General features: G+C 66.3%; 1 protein-coding gene across 2 annotated transcripts; it reads left to right on the top strand.

Moving 5' to 3' along the window:
• The first annotated feature begins 468 nt into the window (after positions 1–468).
• Positions 469–20,052, top strand: RGS8 (regulator of G protein signaling 8). Of its 2 annotated transcripts, none has more exons than XM_062211225.1 (5): positions 469–488; positions 3,516–3,617; positions 4,093–4,157; positions 18,952–19,118; positions 19,870–20,052. In XM_062211225.1, the coding sequence occupies exons 1-5, from the start codon at positions 469–471 to the stop codon at positions 20,050–20,052; spliced, it is 537 nt and encodes a 178-aa protein (XP_062067209.1). The 2 variants fall into 2 exon arrangements, with proteins under 2 accessions (XP_062067209.1, XP_062067208.1); XM_062211224.1 differs by lacking the exon at positions 469–488 and adding an exon at positions 1,656–1,681.
• Positions 20,053–23,560: the final 3,508 nt, after the last annotated feature.

The raw sequence follows: 23,560 nt of genomic DNA, 5'->3' as shown, positions 1-23,560 counted from the left end.
AGATCCGCACGCTCCCTGCTCCCTGTGCCTGCGGCAGCAGCAGCTTCAGAAGCCGACCCCCAACCTGGACTTCCAGCTCTCTGGGGGCCTGAAAGAGTTAATCCACACCTTGGGGGGGCGCAGCAGGGCGCCGGGCGGCAGCGAGGGAAGCTCCAGGACAGGAGGCAGGTGCCGGAGGGGGCGGCCGGGCGCCGAGGAGCTGAGCGAGGAGCTGAGCGTGACCGCGCAGCCGCCCGCCCGCCCGCCCGCCCGCCTGCCGGCCGCAGGCTGCTTCGGCGTTCACTGGATGTGACAGAGAGAGCTTTGTGCGAGGCCGCGGGCTGCCGGGCTGTGCATGCATGCGTGTGGCTGCGTGTGGATGTGTGCGCCCGTGTGTCCCTGCACACTGCCCGTGGCTCGCCAAGGCTGGGCAGCTAAAGGAAGGGCCTCCTCTTTCCCCTGACCGCCGCTGGCGGGGACCTGCGGGCCATGAGGACCGGCCCACGACGGTGAGTGCCGCTCTGCTGACCTGCTGCCTGTCCGGGTGCCTGCCATCACCTGCCGTGCACGCACCCCCGCCCACCCCCGCGCTCTGCCTTCTCTCCGCTTCTCCCAGTTCTCAGAACCTTTGCTCTCCCTGGCGCCTCTCTTTGCACCGTGCCCCGTCCTGTCTGGCGCAGTCACACCCTGGAACCTCCTGGGCTCTGGGGGACCCCGGTTCTGCCCCTGTTGGGAGGGGCTGCGGTGCCCTGAGGCTCCTACTTGATGGAATCCAGGGCTGGGGACCCGAGGGGCGATTTGAGCTGTGCTGGGTCTGGAAGAGGAGTGTGAGTGACAGCTCCCGAAGGGCGTGGGCGCCGGTGGGATGGGGGGGACCCCTGCCCCAAACGGCCTTGGCTGTGGTGAGGACCCTGCTCTCGGGGTGAGGGGTCTGCCCCACAGCCAGAGAAACGAGAGACCCCGACAGCTGCAGGGGCTTCGGTGCCCGCCTCCTGGGTCCCTGGGAAGGGCCCTTCTGCCGAGCTGACTGATCCCTGAGTTCTTGCTGGGGTCCTGGTTGTCTTCTTGGAGGAGTGTGTGCCGGCGCAGCCCAGGGCCTCGCCCGAGAGTCTGAACGCAGAGCCGGTGTTTGGGGCCAGAGTCGGTTTCCCCGGGTGGATGCAGAGGGGCCCTTGGGAGCCTGACTCGGGTCAGGGGGCCTCGGTGCCCCCTCCCCTGCTCAGGCAGCCCCCACGGCCTCCCTGGGCTGCCCCTACCATCTCTGCACGTGCACAGTGGGGACAGTGCCTGGCAATGCTCCCTCGGCGTCCCCCAGCCTCGCTGTCCTACCTGGGCAGGTGCCCTTGGAGGGAGCCAATCAGGGCGTGTGGCAAGGCCCCGCCCCCAGCCCCTGAGAGGGAGCGGTGATTTGTGGCCGGCCAGCCCTGGCCTCCCCTGGGGCGCGCGTCCCACTTTCTGCTGACGGCCAGCAGCAGGAAGCCGCCCACCACCGCGCGTGTCCATCCTTGGTCAGGCGCCCTTGCCGAGGGCGGCAGAGGCAGGGCTGGGGTGCGTGGGGCTGTGCTGGGCGGGTGTCAGTCACGCGAGGGCGGCCCCCTCACGGCAGCTTCCTCGGTTTTAGGTGAGAGACGCGGTCCTGGTCCTGGTTCCGGCCCGGGCCCGAAGCGGATGTCTGCATGGCTGCCTTGCTGATGCCCCGCAGGTACCTGTCCCTGCCGCGCCCCACGGGCCTGGGCCGTCCACTTGCACTGGAGGGCGCCGAGTGGACGGCGAAGCTGCGGCCCTGTGGGTGGGAGCTGCCTCTGCTGCAGCCCTGCCAGCCTGCGGGGGTCTGGGTGACTCTGGGGTGGCGAGGGGGGTGGGGTGGGATCCCAGGGAGAGAGAAGGCCGGGCCGCGGGGTCTCGTCTCCTTTGTGAACGTTGGGCCTCGCTCTGCTCTCCTTATTCTACACCTGAGAAGGGCTTCGTTCGGGCTCAGCTGGAAAGACAGACGACATGGGGGTAGGGGTAGCCTGGCGAAGGTGGTGCAGATCATGGGGCCCTGGGGACGGCGCCTGGGGCTCTGCCGGCCTTTGGAGGCCACGCCACTGCTCCCGGGGCGGTGGCCGGCTGTCCCCTGCTGAGCGAGTGCCTGATGTAGCCTTAGCAGGGCCTCCGGCCAAGTGGCCGTCCACACTACCCTCGAGGCCGAGGGCTCCTGTGAGCTGCCAGGCGAGCATCGTGGTGCCCGTGGTCTTAGGGGAGCTGCGTGGCTCTGCCTGGCGGGGCGGGGGGCAGGGGCCAGGCGCACGGCCCCCAGGGAGCAGAGACAGTGGTGGGACACAGGGGAGACCCCTGTGCTGGTAAGGAAGCGCGGAGCCGGGCTCCTCTGTGCTCAGCCCCAGGTCTGTGGGAAGGAGGAAGGGGAGAGGCCAGAGGAGCCCTTGTCACCGGGATGGCAGCCGTGGCGCCCGTTCCAAGCGGTCGGTGCCCACGCGCCTTCCTGTTCGCTGGGGAGAGAGCTAAGTCCTGCTCGGTCCACCAAGCCATACCCCTGTGTCGTCTGCTTTTTTATAAAAGATTTATCTACTTGAAAGGCAGAGTAACGAGGAAGAGAGAGAGAAAGGGGATCTTCCCTCTGCTGGGTCGCTCCCCAAATGGCTTTAACAGCCAGGCTGAGCTGGGCTGAAGCCAGGAGCCAAGAACGCCATGGGGTCCCCCAGGCGGGTGCAGGGGCCCAGCACTTGGGCCACCACCTCTGCCTCCCAGGTGCGTCAGCAGGGAGCTGGGTTGCAAGTGGAGCAGCCGGGCCTTGATCTCACGCATCCTGAGTGACGGCTTAACCCACTGCCCCATGCGCCCGCCCCTCCCCCACCTGTGACCTCAGCTCCGGGAGTTGCCATGGCCAAAGGTCAGGAGTCAGCAAAGCTCACCTGTCAAGGGCCAGGGATTCGATGTTCTCATCCCGGTGGTTCAGAAGTCTGTGGCTGAAGGTGTAGAGCTTGGCTGCTGCTGCGTGCCAATAAAGCTTTATTTATACAAACGGCACCCGCAGGGAGCAGAATCCAGGCCCCGGCCGAGCGAGGCACACAGGGAGTGGGGAAGAGACGGCAACACCGTCATCGTGTGGGTGCTCGGGAAATAGAGAACCTGAGAGAGAAATGAACAGGAGCTGTGGGCACTGGGCTTGCCCGGGGGCCTGGCTGTCCGTGCGTCTGCCCGGCTGTAGGACGAGCGGGGACCTGGCAGGATGTGGCTGCCTGGGAGTCCTGATCTCTGCAGAGGCTCTGCAGGTCCAGGCCCCCTGCCCCCTACCCCGCTGGGTCTGGGGTCCACAGGCCGCGGTGGGTGAAGTCCGGCCTGCTGCACGGAACCCTAATTTAGAAACTCCCGGGCTGCACCTCTAGAGGTGGGGAGCCCGGCGCTGTTCCCGTAGTCAGCTGGGTGCGAGGCCGGCTTCTCCAGGGGGCCCCCTCTGTGAGGCTGTGGGCCCGGGGCTGCGTGGGGGGCGGCAGCTGTGCCCGCCACAGCCCCTGACCTGCCCGCGTTGTCTGCAGGAGCAAAGGGGTGCGCACGCGCCTGGGGTGCCTGTCCCACAAGTCGGACTCCTGCAGCGACTTCACGGCCATCCTTCCCGACAAGCCCAGCCGCGCTCTCAAGTGAGTGGCGCCCCCTCCTCCAGTGCCTGGCCGCTGCCCATGGCAGCCCCCTGCACCCTGGGGGGTGGAGGGGAGTTTGTCTTCCTCTCTGTGTATCGCTGACGGAAGCTCGGGTCCCCTCTGCGCCCCAGACTGCCCGGCCGTGGGTGGGAGGGACACTCCTTGCCTCTGCTTGTCAATCTGAGCTCTCGATTTGGAAATAAACTCTAAAAATACGCCTGGATCCAGGTAACCCGGGAGCAGCCCTCCCTGTGCACGCGCTGCCTCGCGTGACCCCCTGTGGAGACGCGAGGTGGTGGGCGGGAGCCAGGACGGGTTTCTCTGCACCGTCCCCTGACGGCGTCCTGGCCTGGCCGTGTCCTCTCCTCCCGAGTGCCCGGCCGGCTCGCGCCCCGCTGCCCCCGCTCCCCCGAGCAGACCGCGGGGGGGGGGGGGGGAGCCACGCAGACCCGCTCACGCTGTTTCTTCTGCCCAGGAGACTGTCCACGGAAGAGGCGGCGAGGTGGGCGGACTCGTTCGACGTGCTCCTGGCGCACAAGTGTAAGTGACCTTCCCCGCCGGCCTTGGTGCCTGGGCGCGAGGCGGGGACAGCAGGGTGCGAGGCGGGGACAGCAGGGTGGAAGCCGGGCACCAGCCTCCTTCCCCTCTGCTGGGCTCTGGGAGGTCCCGGAGCCCCGTGGTCGCAGCCAGAGAGCCGAGCCCAGTGCGCGAGTCCGGCTGGGGGCCCTGCGGCTCTGCTGCATCTTACCTGTGAAGTCCTGAGGCCCCATTGCCCCCTGTGGCTCTGGCCTTGCTGGGGTCTCCGGTGGTCCTGGGGGTTCCGTGCACAGCTGTGCCCCTCCCCCAGCCCCTGCTGCCCTCTGGTCCCCCTCGAGGCAGGGGTCGGGCGTGTGCAGTGTGGGGAGGCGCCCTCAGCTCTGGCCTCTCTCTCCTCGCGGGCGAGCCCACACCCCTGGGGCTCTGACACCCCAGGGCGTTACACACGGCGGAGGGGGCGCCGAGCAGGGCGAGGAGGAACCAGGGAGTCTCAGCCGTCTGCAGCCGCCCCCGAGCTGGGCGTCCCGGCTGCCAGAGCTGCCAGAGCTGGGCAGCACGGTCTGCAACGAGCAGGCTGAGGGCGTTGGGTCGGAGTCTGACCTGCTCTGGATTTTATTTTTTTAAATATTTCGTTGTTTATCTGAAAGGCAGAGTGATGGGGGGGGGGGGAGAGGCATTCCCCCAATGGCCACAACAGCCAAGGCTGTGCCAGGATGAAGCCAGGAGCCAGGAGCTCCCCTGGGGGCTCCCGCGTGGATCCAGGGCCTGAGCCCCTGGCCGTGTCCTGCTGCTCTCCGAGGTGCATCAGCGGGGAGCTGGAGCAAAAGCCGAGACTCAAACCCGCGCTCCAACATGGGATGCCGGTGTGGCAGGTGGTGGCTTAACCCGCCCACCACAGTGCCAGCCCCGTGCTCTTGATTTTTTTAAAAAAGATTTATTTATTTGTTTTAAGGTAGAGTTATAGAGAGGCAGCGGTGGGGGGGGGGGGTGTCTTCCATCAGCTGGGTCACTCCCCAATTGGCCACAATGGCCAGAGCTGGGCCGATCCACCAGGAGCCAGGAGCTTCCTCTGGGTCTCCCACGTGGGTGTAGGGGCCCAAGGACTTGGGTCACCTTCATCTAATTCCCAGGGCAAAGCAGAGAGCTGGATTGGAAGTGGAGCAACCGGGACTCGAACCGGCGCCCATATGGGATGGCGGCACTGCAGGTCTGCCGCAGCGCCGGCCCTGGCCCCGTGCTCTTGATCTCAACCTTGCAGGGTCGACATGCAGTCGAGGGGCCTTGGCAGAGGCCCTCGGTCTCTGCAGGTGTCTTTAGAAGTCGTTGGCTCTCAGCTTCGCCCAGCGTCCCCTCTGACTGCCCCCTTCCCAGTAAGCGATGGACAAATGCTTGCAGGTAGATTTCACAGTGAGACGCGGGGGCCAGGGCCGGGGCACACGGCAGCGGTGGCCTCCATGGCTCACCCCGCGGCAGGAGGGCAGCCGCGTGGACACCACACACGGAGCGCGTGGCGCAGGCCAAGCAGGGAGCTGTGCCAGGCGTTTGCCAAGGTCGAGGCACGTGTGGGACTCAGGACCTGCCGCGTGCAGCTGTGCCGTACCTCGGGCTGAACAAGCGTCGCCACCAGTCCTCGCCTCCTTCCCTGGCTGGGTTCGACTCAAGGTCATTTGGTTTCTCTTCTGGCTGGCGACTGACTCACCTAGTCATGTCCCTGGGGCCGCTGGCCCCCGAGTGAGCGTCCGGAGCCCTTGCATGGGGCGGCTTCCGAGGGTCTGCATGTGCTTAGCGACAGGTGCTTTTCTCCACCAAGCGCCAGGCGAGTGCCCTGGAGCCCGGTAGGAACTGCTGGTGCTGGCTGTGCCGTGTGGCCGTGGTGGCCGGGCTCCACCTGGGGCAGTCGTGGCGCAGGAGGTGGCAGGCTCTGGAGGTCTGAGGGCATCTCTCGTATCTGAGCTCGCCTGGTCTCTGCCCCGCTGTGGGCTTCTTTGAGGCAGGGTCTGTGAGAGTCAGGGGGATACCAGGTGCTCTGAGCCCCCGCATCCCGCCGAGGGTCCCGCCGCCCTTCCCAGGCCTGCGCCGTGGGGGTGAGGGAGCCAACACTGGTGAGAGGAAGGGGCCCCTTCCCTTGTCGCTGGTGGAACTGGGGCCCTGGAGACCCCATCTGTGGCCCTGCAGCCATCCAGCTCTGGGCCGGCGTGGGGCTCAGGGCGCAGGACGGCCTTCCGAGCTGTGATCTGAGGAGACCTCGCGGCGCCCTGGGAGGTCCAGGGGCACGGCCGGAGTGCCCGCCCCCCGTGATGCCCCATGCTGCCGCCTCCCCCCCCCCCACCTCTGTGCTCCATCTGGAGAAGTCTCGCACAGCCGTGTCCCGACCTCCGTCTACACAGCAGCCCACCACAGCCATGTCCCCACCTCGGTCTACACAGCAGCCCACCACAGCCGTGTCCCCACCTCGGTCTACACAGCGGCCCACCACAGCCGTGTCCCCACCTCGGTCTACACAGCAGCCCACCACAGCCGTGTCCCCACCTCCGTCTACACAGCAGCCCACCACAGCCGTGTCCCCACCTCGGTCTACACAGCAGCCCACCACAGCCGTGTCCCCACCTCGGTCTACACAGCAGCCCACCACAGCCGTGTCCCCACCTCGGTCTACACAGCAGCCCACCACAGCCGTGTCCCCACCTCGGTCTACACAGCAGCCCACGCCCTCTGCCTGCCCCGGGCCTGGAGCAGGCTACAATCTACAAACAGGGCCAGCGTCTGCAGGCTCGGGAGGCAGGCATGGGGAGGGGCCTCGTCCTGCAGGGTCCCCTGTCCCCGTGAGCGGTCCGAGCCGATCGGGAGCAGGTGCATCTGGTCTGGCTCTGCTCCTGGGCAGCGGCGCGGCCTTCAGGGGGCCCCGACTCTTAGTCGCTTTCCTCTCCAACTTTGAAGGAGCCGGTGCGGGACTCGCCGGGGGCTGGGTCCAGTCCGGCCTCCTGTTCCAGGGCGCGGTCTGCAGCCAGCTCGGGGCACCCCGGGCGGCGTCTGCCACAGCGCTGCCTGCAGGGTTGCGTAAATCTGCCTGGGAGCTGCAGCGGCTCCCGCGGCCGGGACCGGGACCGGGTGATCCCGGCTCCTCCTGGGCAGAGCGCTGCCCGGGCTCAGAGCTCAGGCTGCTCCGGAACCTCTGGAAAGCAGCTGTTTGGAGCAGTTTTATTTGCAGTCATTTGCTCTCCAACGCTGCACCAAGAGGGGAAGCACCCACGAGGTCTGAGAAGGAGCCACTTGCCAAAGGAACTCGAAGTTTCTGGCGGCTCATTCGCAGGGATGCGCGTTGCCGCGGCGTTTTCTCCTGCTCGTCAGCAGCATTGGACTTGGTGTCTGTGTGTGCTGTTCTGGAGTTGTCCCTGGAGGTGTGCGTGCAGGTGAGCGAGTGCACGCACACACCTGCGTGTGCATGTGCAGCTGTGTGTTTGCTCATGCTGTGCCAATGTGTGTGCATGCGTGAGTGCACACGTGCGCAGCTCCGTGTTCACGTGTGTGCGTGAGTATGGGCATTGCAGAGACCATGCCGGCGGGCACGTGCTGTGGTTTATGTGCATGCGTGTGTGCCTATGTGCGTTTGCTCATGTGCATGTACATGCGTGTGTATGTGTGCAGGTTTGTGCATGTGCACATGTGTGAGGGTGTGTGTTTGCTCCCAGGTGCATGTGTGCCGGCGTGGGTTTGCTCATGTGTGAGGATATGTGTGCAAGTGTTGTGCTCATGCCTGTGTGTGCCAAGGTGGGTTTGTGCATGTGTGTGCTTCCATGTGTGTAGGTGTGAGTGCTCGTGTGTTGGGTTTGTGCGTGTGCACGTGTGTGCTGGCATGTGGCTTCTGCACCACGGCCATTTCCGGCTGAGGAAGATGTCCCAGGGTGCAGGTCTTCCCCTGTGCCGTGTGACCAGCTCCTGGCAGCCCTGGCACTCCTGAGCGTGAATCCATGTGCCCCCCCATCCCACTTCTTCTTTTCGACACTCTGGGTTTTTTTTTAAAAGATTTATTTATTTGAAAGTCAGAGTTACACAGAGAGAGGAGAGGCAGAGAGAGAGAGAGAGAGAGAGAGAGAGAGAGGTCCTCCATCTGCTGGTTCACTCCTCAATTGTCCACAACGGCCTGAGCTGTGCCGATCCAAAGCCAGGAGCCAGGAGCCTCTTCCAGGTTCCCCACGTGTGCTTGGGCCATCTTCTGCTTTCCCAGGCCACAGCAGAGAGCTGGATTGGAAGTGGAGCACCCAGGTCTCGAACCAGAGCCCCATATGGGATGCTGGCGCTTCAGGCCAGGGCACCAACCCACTGCGCCTCAGCGCCGGCCCCCACACTCTGGTTTTGAGGTGCAGGTGCAGGCAGGGTCCTGTCCCTGTCCTCTCTCACTGGGCCCCACGCCTGGGTGGCTGAGCCCCGCCCTGGAGTTCATCTTGAACTTGGCCGTTTGCCATTCACGGGGAGCACCGGGGGTCCCCGCTGGTCTGTGGGACGGGATGTGGGAAGCTCGCCCGCATTTACAGACGTGATATTTCTTCCTCTCCCTCTGAGAAAAGGAGGCCGACAGAGGAGTTCTTAGTGTTTAAAATGGCTCCCCTCTGAGAAAGAGAAAAACAGTGGCCCGGGCTGGCCACACACCCGCCCAGCAGTCCTGCGAACACAGTGACCAGCTCAGGAAATCCCTTCAGTGGCTCTAGGACGTGGCGTCCGTGGCCAGGCCTCTGTCCACCGCACGCAGCCAGCCCTGGAACGCGGCGCTCCTCGGGGTGACGGGAGGGCGGGGCGCCGCTCTGGGAGCCGCGAGGGCTGAGTGCATGTGGGTCCTTCCCGACCGTGGGCGCCGGCACCCTGGGGCGGGGGGCACAGTGAGGGGCCTGCCTGCAGGAAACATGCTGGTCCCTGCCACCGCTCCTGCCGCCTGCAGGTGGCGCTCCCCGGAGGAGGCGGTGAGGTTCTGGAGGTGGGTGGCAGGGAGCCCTCTGCTTCCCGGCCGTGCCAGGGCTGTTGTGACTTCTAGTGGCACCAGGCAGGTGTACAGACAATGCTGGAATTCGTTTCGTGGCCGTGGAAAGCTTGCTGGGCGGTCTGCACGGGCGGGTGGACAGCGCCCGGCACCTGGCACCCGGCACCCGTGGCCTCCACCACCACGCTCACTCGCCCGTCTGTGCAAGGCGGCGGTGAGCACTTGGCGGGCCTGTGGTCTGCGGCAGCTGGCGTGGTGACACGTGTCTGGGACAGCTGTGTATGACAGTGCTGTGACAGCACAGAGCCCTCTGTGGAAAACGGGCATCCGCGTCCTGTGACCCCGAGGCAGCTCAAGGTCGGAGGTTGGAAGTCGGAGGTCAGGTAGCATTAGGACCGGGTGAGGGTCTTGTTCAGGGGCCTGGGCTCCGCCTCCCCGCCCTGCCCCTCCGGGGAGCGGCCTCAGGAGCCTGGGGGTGCGTCTGATCCCCTCCTGGCTGGTCCCTGCTGCTGCTCCTCCAGCCCAGCAGGGGAGCTGTCCCTGGACACGGCTGCGGTCCTGGTGTGCGGAGCTCTGTGAGGGCCGGCCTGCCCTGGCTCCCAGTGTCCAGTGGCTGCCGTCACAGCCTCCCCTGCTGTCCTGGCTGCCAGGCCCGGCTTCTCTGCGGAACAGGGAAGGGCGTTGGAGTCAGGTTCCCCTCACCCTGGCCGGGCGCCTGCTGCTCCCTTGTGCTCAGCGTGGGTCTGGACGGAAGGGTCTCCCAGCTGCCCCCAGCCCAGAGAATGCCCCCGAGGCACCCCCCAGCCGCTGTGCCAGTGCTCACCAGCGGAGCAGAGCCCACAGCTGGACGGCGTTACCCACAGGGTGGCCGGGCCCGCCCGCCTCCCGCCGCCCTCCTGACACAGCCCTCGGAGGCTGCTCTCCCCTCCTGCCTCACGGGCGATGCGGGGCAAGTGCTGACCGCCCCATCACCAACTTCCAGCCAGAGCTTGGTCCTGGCCTGGGGCTGTGCAGACATGGCCTCGCTTGTCCTGGGCCCGCCTGGGAGCCCACCCCTCGCCGTCTCTCCGTCCACAGAGCTTGGCTCTCTGTTCTCCTGTGACCTTGGTCTTTCCCAAGCCTGGGGAAGGGGCTACACTCGTGCCCACCTGGGCACCGGCTGCCCAGATTCCTGGACCGCGGAGCTCGCTCAGCGCCCTGCCCCCGCCCCACTGCTCCCGGTGACCCAGTTTCTCTCTTATGTAAGTGCCATGGAGGGCGGAGCGAGCCGGCTGCCGGCGGCTGGGCCACGGGCGGACGCTGTGGACGCTCCGGAGGCACCACGTGTGTGGCGACAGGACACAGGCCCAACTCCCTGCTCCTCACGTGACTGATTCCCCCAGAACTGGGCTCCCTAGGGGGTCGGGCAGTGAGGGGTGGCAGCCCCTGTCCCCTCCCACCGCCCCGAGGGCACCAGGTAGCTCCCTCCTAGGGGGGCGAGGTCTTTGTGACGCCGACCCCAGCGCTCTGCAAGTGGGAGGACGCCACATCCCCATGTGTGCGCGCCACGTGTGTGAGGTCACCGCGTCCCCACACGTGTGCACTGCATGTGTGAGGTCACTACAGCCACACATGTGCGCTCCACATGTGTGAGGCCACCACATCCCCACACGTGTGCACTGCATATGTGTGAGGTCACCACATCCCCACACGTATGCTCCACGTGTGTGAGGTCACTGCGTCCACACATGTGTGCACTGCATGTGTGAGGTCATGGCATCTCCACACGTGTGCACTGCATGTGTGAGGTCACTACAGCCACACATGTGTAAACTGTATGTGTGAGGTCGCCGCATCCCACACGTGTGTTCCACATGTGTGAGGTCACTACAGCCACACATGTGTGCTCCATGTGTGAGGTCACTGTGTCCCCATGCATATGCTCCCTGCGTGAAGTCACTGCACCCCCACACGTGTGCTCCATGTGTGAGGTCACACATCCCCCCGCGTGTGCTCCATGTGTGAGGTCACACATCCCCCCGCGTGTGCTCCATGTGTGAGCTCACACATCCCCCCGCGTGTGCTCCGTGTGTGAGGTCACACATCCCCCCACGTGTGCACTGCATGTGTGAGGTCACACATCCCCCCGCGTGTGCTCCATGTGTGAGCTCACACATCCCCCCGCGTGTGCTCCGTGTGTGAGGTCACACATCCCCCCGCGTGTGCTCCGTGTGTGAGGTCACACATCCCCCCGCGTGTGCTCCATGTGTGAGCTCACACATCCCCCCGCGTGTGCTCCGTGTGTGAGCTCACACATCCCCCCGCATGTGCTCCGTGTGTGAGGTCACACATCCCCCCACGTGTGCTCCATGTGTGAGGTCACACATCCCCCCACGTGTGCACTGCATGTGTGAGGTCACACATCCCCCCGCGTGTGCTCCGTGTGTGAGGCCACCGCATCCCCCTGCGTGTGCTCCATGTGTGAGGTCACACATCCCCCCACGTGTGCACTGCATGTGTGAGGTCACACATCCCCCCGCGTGTGCTCCATGTGTGAGCTCACACATCCCCCCGCGTGTGCTCCACGTGTGTGAGGCCACCGCATCCCCCTGCGTGTGCTCCATGTGTGAGGTCACACATCCCCCCGCGTGTGCTCCATGTGTGAGGTCACACATCCCCCCGTGTGTGCTCCGTGTGTGAGGTCACACATCCCCCCGCGTGTGCTCCGTGTGTGAGGTCACACATACCCCCGCGTGTGCTCCGTGTGTGAGGTCACACATCCCCCCACGTGTGCACTGCATGTGTGAGGTCACACATCCCCCCGCGTGTGCTCCATGTGTGAGCTCACACATCCCCCCGCGTGTGCTCCGTGTGTGAGCTCACACATCCCCCCACGTGTGCTCCATGTGTGAGCTCACACATCCCCCTGCGTGTGCTCCATGTGTGAGGTCACACATCCCCCCGCGTGTGCTCCGTGTGTGAGGTCACACATCCCCCCGCGTGTGCTCCATGTGTGTGAGGCCACCGCATCCCGTGCCCCCGTGGAGGAGCTGTTAGCATCTGCCCAGCACAGACACTGAGGCGTGGAGAGGACAACAGCTGGCCAAGCCCACACTCACCGGCCTCACCCCAGCCGGGGAAGCAGCTGCAGGGGAAGCCGCTCCCTCCAGCTGCCCGTGAGGTGGAGGGGACGGTTCCCGGGGCGGCGGTAGGGGTGGGGGGTGCGGTGCCTGAGTGGCACAGCCTGAGGGCAAGCAGCCCTGCTTATGGGCAGAGGGGGAGGGGCAGGGAGCCCCTGCTGGGGGGAGGGGTGGCATCCAGAGGCTGCCGGACCTGCAGGCAGGAGGGGGGGCCGCACCCCAGCCCCTTCCTCCCTCCCCGCTTGTGTTGCCCCATGGCCCGGAGTCTGGCCGGGGAGGAAGGACTGGGAAGGGGTGGGTGAGCAGAGGGGTGGGTGAGCAGAGGGGTGGGTGAGCAGGTGCAGTCTGCAGGGGCCGCTGCGTTTTGTGTGCACGTGTGAGCCTTTGTCTCTCCCTGCTGATGTCAGGACCGGACCCGCCCAGGAAGGCCCACCCCCCACCGCCTCTGAGGCCCTGCCCCATTTCCCAGAGGTGCCTGGTCAGCTCCGTGGCTACAGCCCTGTGTGCAGCTGGCCAAGAGCCAGCCCACTCGGGAGGCCCTGTGGAGTCTTGGGCCCTTTCTGGCTGGAAGCTGCAGGGGACCCAGGCCCCAGGGGCAGCCGGCGGCCTCAGCCCCCCCCCAAAGCATCCCAGGCCCGTGAACCTCGAGCAGCGTCTGCCCGGCTGCAGCCCTCGCCCCGCTCCTGGACCTGGGCTTCTTGTCCAGGAAGGGGTGATCAGAGGGCGGGACAGCGGCTTCGTCAGACCCCTGCCGACCGCCACCGACCTGTGGCCACGCCCTGCGTCCCACGTGGGGAATGCCACGTTCTCTGAGAGGGCGGGTGTCCAGCCCGTGAGCCACGGGTGCCAACCCAGGCAGTCGCCCCGCATGGCTCCCGTGTCACAGGCGGGGAGGTGAGGGCTGACCCCAGGCTGGGGACTTCAGAGCCCTGCCTTCCTGTGGAGTTGCTGTCTGTGGCCAGGAGCCGGTCCGGAAGCTGTGACGGTGATGAGGGCACCGGGGACTCAGAGCAGGTGCTGCCCGGCCAGGGTGGACGGCAAGGAGACTTGGGCGTCCGTGTGGTCTGAATTACACCTGTGGGCGTGGGCCTGGCTCTGGTCAGAACTCCTGGGTGGGCCACAGCCAAGCTGCCCCCGCCCCCAGGCCTGGGAGCCTCAGGCCTGCCCCCATCTTGCTCTCCCACTGCTCTGCTCACCCAGCCATGTTCTGCTTCCTCTCCCGACACATGGGGCAGTGCACACAGAGCGGAGACCAGGCACCACCCCGGGAACGGCTGGCTTTGTCCCGCATCCCCGTGTCCCTTACCTCTCTAACTTCCTCTCCTGTGTGCTGTGAAGGCCAAGTGCTTACCGCTGAGGAACCCCTCTGCCTGGGGCGGGGCCCAGAACAGGTGCTGCCAGGCGCCTGCCTCGGTGACCTGATGTCCCTCTGCTGCTTCCCTACCACGGGCCCTGAGCCCTGGCTCTTCCCAGGTGCAGGCTCAGTGCCCAGGGTCTGAGGGTCCCAGGTGCAGGCTCAGTGCCCAGGGTCTGAGGGTCCCTGGTGCAGGCTCAGTGCCCAGGGTCTGAGGGTCCCAGCTGCAGGCTCAGTGCCCAGGGTCTGAGGGTCCCAGGTGCAGGCTCAGTGCCCAGGGTCTGAGGGTCCCAGCTGCAGGCTCAGTGCCCAGGGTCTGAGGGTCCCAGGTGCAGGCTCAGTGCCCAGGGTCTGAGGGTCCCTGGTGCAGGCTCAGTGCCCAGGGTCTGAGGGTCCCTGGTGCAGGCTCAGTGCCCAGGGTCTGAGGGTCCCAGGTGCAGGCTCAGTGCCCAGGGTCTGAGGGTCCCTGGTGCAGGCTCAGTGCCCAGGGTCTGAGGGTCCCAGGTGCAGGCTCAGTGCCCAGGGTCTGAGGGTCCCTGGTGCAGGCTCAGTGCCCAGGGTCTGAGGGTCCCAGGTGCAGGCTCAGTGCCCAGGGTCTGAGGGTCCCTGGTGCAGGCTCAGTGCCCAGGGTCTGAGGGTCCCTGGTGCAGGCTCAGTGCCCAGGGTCTGAGGGTCCCTGGTGCAGGCTCAGTGCCCAGGGTCTGAGGGTCCCAGGTGCAGGCTCAGTGCCCAGGGTCTGAGGGTCCCTGGTGCAGGCTCAGTGCCCAGGGTCTGAGGGTCCCAGGTGCAGGCTCAGTGCCCAGGGTCTGAGGGTCCCTGGTGCAGGCTCAGTGCCCAGGGTCTGAAGGTCCCTGGTGCAGGCTCAGTGCCCAGGATCTGAGGGTCCCAGGTGCAGGCTCAGTGCCCAGGGTCTGAGGGTCCCTGGTGCAGGCTCAGTGCCCAGGGTCTGAGGGTCCCAGCTGCAGGCTCAGTGCCCAGGGTCTGAGGGTCCCAGCTGCAGGCTCAGTGCCCAGGGTCTGAGGGTCCCAGCTGCAGGCTCAGTGCCCAGGGTCTGAGGGTCCCAGCTGGAGGCTCAGTGCCCAGGGTCTGAGGGTCCCTGGTGCAGGCTCAGTGCCCAGGGTCTGAGGGTCCCAGCTGCAGGCTCAGTGCCCAGGGTCTGAGGGTCCCAGGTGCAGGCTCAGTGCCCAGGGTCTGAGGGTCCCAGGTGCAGGCTCAGTGCCCAGGGTCTGAGGGTCCCTGGTGCAGGCTCAGTGCCCAGGGTCTGAGGGTCCCTGGTGCAGGCTCAGTGCCCAGGGTCTGAGGGTCCCAGCTGCAGGCTCAGTGCCCAGGGTCTGAGGGTCCCAGCTGCAGGCTCAGTGCCCAGGGTCTGAGGGTCCCTGCTGCAGGCTCAGTGCCCAGGGTCTGAGGGTCCCAGGTGCAGGCTCAGTGCCCAGGGTCTGAGGGTCCCAGGTGCAGGCTCAGTGCCCAGGGTCTGAGGGTCCCAGGTGCAGGCTCACTGCCCAGGGTCTGAGGGTCCCTGGTGCAGGCTCAGTGCCCAGGGTCTGAGGGTCCCAGCTGCAGGCTCAGTGCCCAGGGTCTGAGGGTCCCAGCTGCAGGCTCAGTGCCCAGGGTCTGAGGGTCCCAGCTGCAGGCTCAGTGCCCAGGGTCTGAGGGTCCCAGCTGGAGGCTCAGTGCCCAGGGTCTGAGGGTCCCTGGTGCAGGCTCAGTGCCCAGGGTCTGAGGGTCCCTGGTGCAGGCTCAGTGCCCAGGGTCTGAGGGTCCCAGCTGCAGGCTCAGTGCCCAGGGTCTGAGGGTCCCAGGTGCAGGCTCAGTGCCCAGGGTCTGAGGGTCCCTGGTGCAGGCTCAGTGCCCAGGGTCTGAGGGTCCCTGGTGCAGGCTCAGTGCCCAGGGTCTGAGGGTCCCAGCTGCAGGCTCAGTGCCCAGGGTCTGAGGGTCCCAGCTGCAGGCTCAGTGCCCAGGGTCTGAGGGTCCCTGCTGCAGGCTCAGTGCCCAGGGTCTGAGGGTCCCAGCTGCAGGCTCAGTGCCCAGGGTCTGAGGGTCCCAGGTGCAGGCTCAGTGCCCAGGGTCTGAGGGTCCCAGGTGCAGGCTCACTGCCCAGGGTCTGAGGGTCCCTGGTGCAGGCTCAGTGCCCAGGGTCTGAGGGTCCCAGGTGCAGGCTCAGTGCCCAGGGTCTGAGGGTCCCAGGTGCAGGCTCACTGCCCAGGGTCTGAGGGTCCCTGGTGCAGGCTCAGTGCCCAGGGTCTGAGGGTCCCAGGTGCAGGCTCAGTGCCCAGGGTCTGAGGGTCCCTGCTGCAGGCTCAGTGCCCAGGGTCTGAGGGTCCCAGCTGCAGGCTCAGTGCCAGGGTCTGAGGGTCCCAGGTGCAGGCTCAGTGCCCAGGGTCTGAGGGTCCCAGGTGCAGGCTCAGTGCCCAGGGTCTGAGGGTCCCTGGTGCAGGCTCAGTGCCCAGGATCTAAGGGTTCCTCCTTCCCAGGCACCTGCAGGGACCCCTCTCCGCCTCACATACTGCCCCGTAATCATCTCCCCGCCCATCTCTCTGCTTTTGTTCTTGGTCCCTCTCGGCTTGTTCTCCCTTTTCCCACTTCGCCTTGCTCCCACTGCACACTGCCTGGGGCAGACCCGGCTCACGGAGCCACCGGGGACTCTGGCGCTGCCCTTGGCAGCTGTCCACAGGCAGTGGACGTGGCTCCTGCCTCTCTGAGCTTTGGTTCCATCCTGCAGCAGACAAGAGTGACCTGCGGGTCAGCATGGTTCACTTCCCAAATGGCCACAGCGGCCAGGGCTGTGCCAGGAGGAAGCCAGGAGCCAGGAGCTTCCTCCAGGTTCCCACGTGGGTGCAGGGGCCCAAGGACTTGGGCCATCTTCTACTGCTTTCAGGCCACAGCAGAGAGCTGGATGGGAAGAGGAGCAGCCAGGACTTGAACTTGAGCACTCACAGGTGCCATCCCCCAACGAGACTGCAGCCAGGGGCAGGGCCTGGCCTTGACTAGTGGGGAAGGGGCAGGGTGGCCCTGCCTGGCAGTCTCTCCCCACCCCGAGGACAAAGGCAGGACAATGCTTTTCTTTCCCTACCTGGGACTGCGTACAACCTGCACACAGTGCCTGTTGTTGTCCAATGAAAACAGGCAGCTGTCTCACTGCTGGAGGAGCCTGGCGGTGAGTGTGGCCCTGTGTATGGTCGTGAGTGTGGCTGTGAGTGTGGCTGTGGCTGTGGGTGTGGCCGTGAGTGTAGCTGTGCATGTGGCCGTGAGTGTGTGGCCGTGTGTGTGGCCATGAGTGTGGCTGTGGCTGTGGGTGTGAGTGTAGCTGTGCATGTGTCCATGAGTGTAGTTGTGCGTGTGGCCGTGTGTGTGGCCATGAGTGTGGCTGTGAGTGTGGCCATGAGTGTGGCTGTGGCTGTGGGTGTGGGTGTGTCCGTGAGTGTAGCTATGCATGTGTCTGTGAGTGTAGCTGTGCATGTGGCCGTGTGTATGGCCGTGAGTGTGGCCGTGTGTATGGCCGTGAGTGTGGCTGTGTGTGGCCGTGAGTGTGGCTGTGTGTGTGGCCTGTGGCCGTGGCTGTGAGTGTGGCCGTGAGTGTGGCTGTGTGTATGGCCATGAGTGTGGCTGTGAGTGTGGCCATGAGTGTGGCCGTGAGTGTGGCCGTGTGTATGGCCATGAGTGTGTCCGTGAGTGTGGCTGTGTGTATTGCCGTGAGTGTGGCCGTGAGTGTGGCTGTGTGTGGCCGTGAGTGTGGCTGTGTGTGTGGCCGTGAGTGTGGCCATGTGTATGGCCGTGAGTGTGTCCGTGAGTGTGGCCATGTGTATTGCCGTGAGTGTGGCTGTGTGTGTGGCCGTGAGTGTGGCCGTGTGTATGGCCGTGAGTGTGTCCGTGAGTGTGGCCGTGTGTGTGGCTGTGAGTGTGGCTGTGTGTATGGCCGTGAGTGTGTCCGTGAGTGTGGCCGTGTGTGTGGCTGTGAGTGTGGCCGTGTGTATGGCCGTGAGTGTGGCCGTGAGTGTGGCCGTGTGTATGGCCGTGAGTGTGGCTGTGTGTGTGGCTGTGTGTGTGGCCGTGAGTGTGGCTGTGGGTGTGTCCGTGAGTGTGTCCATGAGTGTGGCCGTGTGTATGGCCGTGAGTGTGTCTGTGAGTGTGGCCGTGTGTATGGCCGTGAGTGTGTCCGTGAGTGTGGCCGTGTGTGTGGCTGTGAGTGTGGCCGTGTGTATGGCCGTGAGTGTGGCCGTGAGTGTGGCCGTGTGTATGGCCGTGAGTGTGGCTGTGTGTGTGGCTGTGTGTGTGGCCGTGAGTGTGGCTGTGGGTGTGTCCGTGAGTGTGTCCGTGAGTGTGGCCGTGTGTATGGCCGTGAGTGTGTCTGTGAGTGTGGCCGTGTGTATGGCCGTGAGTGTGGCCGTGAGTGTGGCCGTGTGTATGGCCGTGAGTGTGGCTGTGTGTGTCCGTGAGTGTAGCTGTGCATGTGGCCATGTGTGTGGCCGTGTGTGTGGCTGTGAGTGTGGCCGTGTGTATGGCCGTGAGTGTGGCTGTGAGTGTGGCCGTGTGTATGGCCGTGAGTGTGTCTGTGAGTGTGGCTGTGTGTGTGGCCATGAGTGTGGCTGTGTGTGTGGCCTGTGGGCATGGCTGTGGGTGTGGGTGTGGGTGTGGTGGTGAGTGTGGCTGGGTTCCCGGCTCACTGCCCACGCAGCACTGGAATCCAGAGCCGTGGAGGCTTGGTCTCTCTGGAGCAGGTCAGACTTAGAGCGTTGTCGCCAGGACCAGGCCGGACCAGGGCGGCTCTGCCCCGTTCCAGCGTCTCCCACCTTCCCGACGAAAGCTATGGCTGTCACTAGCTACGGCAGAGTGCATTCAGTCCAAATCCGCGGCTACAGTTTTAAAGTCAAAGCATCGCCGACGTGCCCGGGCATCCGTGCCATCCCCTGTCCCTGCGTGTGCTGATGGGAGGCCCCACGTGGCGACGAGCATGTCCCTGGCGAATAAAACATGTGGGGTTCATCCTCCGTGGAATCACCTGGAAAAAAGTGAAACTCATCTCCGTTAACACCTGTGATCGGGTAGGCACGACGCCTGGGCTCAGCCACCAAACACAGGAGCTCTGGAGCCTGGAGGCGTGGCGGCTGGTGCTGGGGCACTCGCCCTGTGCTGCCGGGGTGAGCGACACGGGTCAGGCCCCGGACAGCTCGCGTGCGACCTGGGCCTGAGGAGCCGGGCAGTTCTCGTGGCCTCTGCTGTCCCTGTGGCGCCCACATGTTTCCTGCGAGGTCCCTGCAGAGGGCCCTGTGGCTGACCCCGTGGCCGGCCCTGTGGCCGCCTGGCTCCCACGCCCGCCGTGCTGACCGCGGCTTCTTCCTGATTCTCTTCCCGCAGATGGAGTGGCCGCCTTCCGCGCCTTCCTCAAGACGGAGTTCAGCGAGGAGAACCTGGAGTTCTGGCTGGCCTGCGAGGACTTCAAGAAGACGCGGTCGGCGGCCAAGCTGGCCTCCAGGGCCCACAGGATCTTCGAGGAGTTTGTGGACGTGCAGGCCCCACGGGAGGTGCGTCAGGCCTGTGTGGGGCCTGGCATGCGTGCCTCTCCCGGGGGCGGCCCTGCGGGACGGGGAAGGGGCCGAAGCCCAGCCTTGCCGCAGCCCATGGCCGGCGGGGATTTTGCCAGGGTGGGTGGGGTTGAGTGGGCGCTCCCGCAGGGCCGGGACTCGGGGCGTCCTCCAGGCTCGGCTCGCGTCCAGGTTCCACCCCTACCTGGCGGAGTCTCTTAAGCTTACGGAGCGTCGTTGCCCAGCGTAACCCGGCACGGCCTCGGCCACCGCGGGCATGGTGGCGAGGCTCATTAGTGAGTCGTTGCAGTTACTCGTGCCACTCGGTCATCGTCACTAACCGGATTGATTTACGGCTGGTGCCGCTCTGGCCTTGACACAGGCGCTCCCTGAGAGAGCTGAATGGAAGACAGTCCCCCACTTGCTTGCTCGCAGGCCCGGGCCCTTCAGGGAGACCCTGGCTCACTGGGCAGCTGCGCCAGACATGCGTGCTGGCCGGCTCTGCGCCAGGAGTTTGTGTCTCTGTGGCTGGGGGAAGCCCTGGGCTTTCCGGCAGGAGGCTCTGGGTGTGCCTGGGCTGCCACCACCGTCCCCAGCGGCGTAGGCCGAACTCCAGCGTCTGCTTCCCTTCCAGGACTGATGCCGGGCGCGCCTGGCTCCAGAAGTCCCCAGGGGCTGGCTGGGGCCTCGCTGTGGGGGCGGGGCTGGGGTGGGTGCCGGGCCGTGACCTCGCCCTGTGTGCACCCTGCAGGTGAACATCGACTTCCAGACCCGCGAGGCCACGAGGAAGAACATGCAGGATCCCTCGCTCACCTGCTTCGACCAAGCCCAGGGCAAGGTGCGCAGCCTCATGGAGAAGGACTCCTACCCCCGGTTCCTGAGGTCCCAGCTGTACTTGGACTTGCTGTCCCAGAGCCAGAGGAGGCTCAGCTAGGCCTCAGCAGGAAGCCTCGGCTCCCCCTGGAGCCCACAGCGCTGAGCTCCCTCCCCGGCCCCCTCTGTGCTGGCTTGGCTCGCCCCCTGCTCTGGGTCACCGCCCCTGCCAGGTGGAGCGGCTCTGCTGTTCCACAGGTGCGTCTCCCACCGCCTCCCCCTCCTCCCGCCCTGCTCACTTAGGCCCCCGAGGAACTGGGCCTGCCCAGGGAGGGGCCCCGTGGGCTGGACAGAGGCCCCCAGGAGCCCCAGCTTCTCCCACTGTGGCGGCCGGTGGCCTGGGCAGACCGCCTCCAGGGAGCCGGCTCTCTCCTGAGCGGCCCAGGGCCGAGGTCTTCGCCCGAGACCACATGAGACTCCCCTCCTCGGCGTCCCCGTGAGGGTCTTGGGAGGCGTCCTTTGTGACCTCTGACCTATACAGCTGCCCTTGCAAAGACACGGCTTGGACAATCCCACCCCTGTCCCTGGGCTGTACCGGGAGCCTTTCCCGTGGCACCTGCAGACTGGGAAAGCTGCCTGGGGTCTCCCAGGACACGGCGGCGAGGGCCAGGGCCCAGTAGCTCCCAGGGGCCTGAGGCTCCCCCGTCTGTGCACTCCTCATCCAGCGGCTGAACTCCCTCCCTGTGCTCCCGGGAGCGCACTGGGGAAGGCCCCTTTTGACCTCCGGCCTTTGGGACGTGTGGCCGAGGTGCCCGGGAACCACCCTGGAAGGACGCTCCTCCCCGAGGATGGCTGAGTACACAGGGGCCGCCCCAGGAGCTCAGGAGATGCTGACGGTGGCACAGGGCGTGGAGATCAGGTGTGGAGGACGGGCCGGGACCAAGCCAGCCTCCGGGGGACAGAGTCACAGAGGACACGGTGGCGGCACCCAGGAGCTCTCGGGCAACGCCTCCAGCCGGGCAGAGGGGATCTGCGGCTGGGCGCCAGCCCTGGGCTGCAGTGACGCCCTCCTGCCACAGGTGGCGCCGGTGCGCCCCTTCCTTCCTTGGCCACAGCTGGACAAGGCCACGGAGGCCCCCAGTGCCACGGTGTTAGGGCCACAGTCAGCTGGCGTGAGGGCTGGCGAGTGGGCGTGCACTGAGGTGTGGAGGGCGCCCCCTCCCCGCTGCCCCAGCCCTGCAGCCCCAGGGGGCCTCCCGGTTGCACAGGTAAGGACTGGCCTTGGCTGAGCGGCTGGATGTGATTAAATTCTGACAGGGTGTGCTACACATTGTTTACATGCAAATGAGCAGCTGCACTGCCTGTGAGGCCGGTGGACCGGACTACAGACTCAGGCCCGGGGCGATCCCCAGAAGTGTCTGAACTTGGGGCTCAGCGCTCCTGCCAGTGACTGTGGGCGGCGTCCCTGTGCCCAGGGCCTCCCTCACTCCACCAGGATTGTGCCCGTGTGTGCGCGTGTCCGCGTGCCGAGGAGCGTGGCGGCTCCTCTCAGGGCCCGAGAAGCACGTGGGACAGTGGCCAGCATCAGGACTTCCTGGGGAGTGGGGCCCCCCAGCTGCCATGCCCCACTCCCCCCCCACCCCCCAAGCTGCCTCTCCCTACTCCACCTCCAGCTGCCCTCGCCCTGCCCCTGTGAGACCACTCCTCCCCGTTGCCACACCCCACTCCCCCCACAGCTGCCTCCCCCTGCTCCACCCCCTACCCCTCATCTGCCCCTCCCTGCTCCACCTCCTACCCCCCCAAGCTGCCTCACCCTGCTCCATCTCCTACCCCCCCAGCTGCCTTCCCCTGCTCCACCCCCTACCCCCCAGCTGCCTCACCCTGATCCACCCCCTACCCCCCCAGCTGCCCTCACCCTGCTCCACCCCCTACCCCCCCAGCTGCCTCCCCCTGCTCCACCCCCTACCCCCCCAGCTGCCCTGGTCCTGCTCCATCCCTCCCCCCCCAGCTGCCCTCGCCCTGCTCCACCTCCTACCCCCCCCAGCTGCCCTGGTCCTGCTCCACCCCCTCCCCCCCAGCTGCCTCACCCTGCTCCACCTCCTACCCCCCCAGCTGCCTCACCCTGCTCCACCCCCTACCCCCACAGCTGCCTCACCCTGCTCCACCCCCTACCCCCCAGCTGCCCTCACCCTGCTCCACCTCCTACCCTCCCAGCTGCCCTCACCCTGCTCCACCTCCTACCCTCCCAGCTGCCCTCACCCTGCTCCACCTCCTACCCTCCCAGATGCCCTCACCCTGCTCCACCTCCTACCCCCCCAGCTGCCTCACCCTGCTCCACCCCCTACCCCCCCAGCTGCCCTCACCCTGCTCCACCCCCTACCCCCCCAGATGCCCTCACCCTGCTTCCCACAGAAGGCCCAGGGGTCTTGGATGTCTGCTTCTGGACACTGCGGTCCGTGGCCCAGCCCAGAGCAGTGTCCACAGCGTCTAGTGCAATACGCAGCGTGCCCCCCGTCCCGGCCCTGTCCCACATCAGCGCCCAGGCTGCCTCCATCAGCATCTTCCCGAGCTTGGCTGGGGACCGCTTTCTGGACGCCGCGTTTGCTCGGCCCCTGGGGCCTGTGCGGGGCTGAGAAGCTAGGCAGTGCCCTGGGCACGGCTGTGACCTCAAGACTTCAGGCCCACCCTGCAGAGCTGCCCTCGGCCTGCAGGCCCCTGGGCCACGAGGACCCGCTGGGCGGCTGTTTCCGGAGAGCCTGTTGCCCGTGCAGGCCCAGAGACACTGAGGGCCAGAGCTGGGCGGGCCCAGGAATGCGGACCTCTCCTGGGCTTCGGGTGGGCAGGGGGCTTTGAACAGACGATCTAAAGTGGAGTTCAGGACCTCGGCTGACCCTGGGGTCCCCTGGCAGATCACAGCAAGCACCCAGGCGCCACAGGTGGACCAGATTGGGGGCCTGGAGGGTGAGGGACACAGCTGGGGCTGGTGTGTCACCGGCCGGGGGGCTCAGACAGGGACTGGATTCTCTGGGCCTCCCGGAAGCTGCTGCTTAGAGCAAACCGAAGCCCGGAAGTGGCGTCCCTCGGACTGTGGGCGCCGTGTGAACCCGAGGCGGGCCAGTCATGCTGGGGCCACGGAGGACACGGGTGGGAAGGTGAGACCTGGGCCTCCATGTGCACGGGGTCAGGGGGACGGCACCAGGGCTGCGCCGGCCCTGTCTTCGGCAGGCAGAGGAGCCACGGTGTCCTCCCCAAGGCCACCCCGCCCGTGCCCGGCACAGCTGCGCCCTCCACAGCAGGAACAGGAAAAGGGGCCAGGCTGCTCCCGGCACACAGAGCCCCCACCATGTGCCACGGAGCATGAGCCTCTGCAGGAGGGAGCCACCTCTCAGGACTGCCCGCGCTGCTGCGACCCCGACGGCGGACGGACGGACGGCGGACACGGAGTGGGGTCACCGGCCTCCGGGGTGGGGTGCAGCTTCCGCTCTCGCCCTCACTCCCGCCCCGGGTCGCCTAGGACTTGTCTTCCCAAAGCTCACACAGATGTCCCAGTGCCCCGAGCCCTCCTGCTCCCCAGTATGGCAGAGGGGGCCGGTGGCACCCAGCTGAGCCGCGGCCCGCACCCCGCTGCC

Source organism: Lepus europaeus, chromosome 14 (assembly GCF_033115175.1).
Source record: "Lepus europaeus isolate LE1 chromosome 14, mLepTim1.pri, whole genome shotgun sequence".
Taxonomy (NCBI): Eukaryota; Metazoa; Chordata; class Mammalia; order Lagomorpha; family Leporidae; genus Lepus; species Lepus europaeus.
The sequence above is the reverse complement of the archived record's forward strand: the minus strand, read 5'-3'. Positions and strand labels throughout refer to the sequence as shown.

What these genes read in the sequence shown, in the direction of transcription:
- RGS8 (XM_062211224.1), top strand. Translation starts at nt 1,656, where the DNA reads ATGGCTGCCTTGCTGATGCCCCGCAG. An exon ending in GCCTTGCTGATGCCCCGCAG is followed by an intron (nt 1,682 to 3,515) that starts GTACCTGTCCCT and finishes CGTTGTCTGCAG; the next exon opens with GAGCAAAGGGGTGCGCACGC. An exon ending in ACGTGCAGGCCCCACGGGAG is followed by an intron (nt 19,119 to 19,869) that starts GTGCGTCAGGCC and finishes TGCACCCTGCAG; the next exon opens with GTGAACATCGACTTCCAGAC.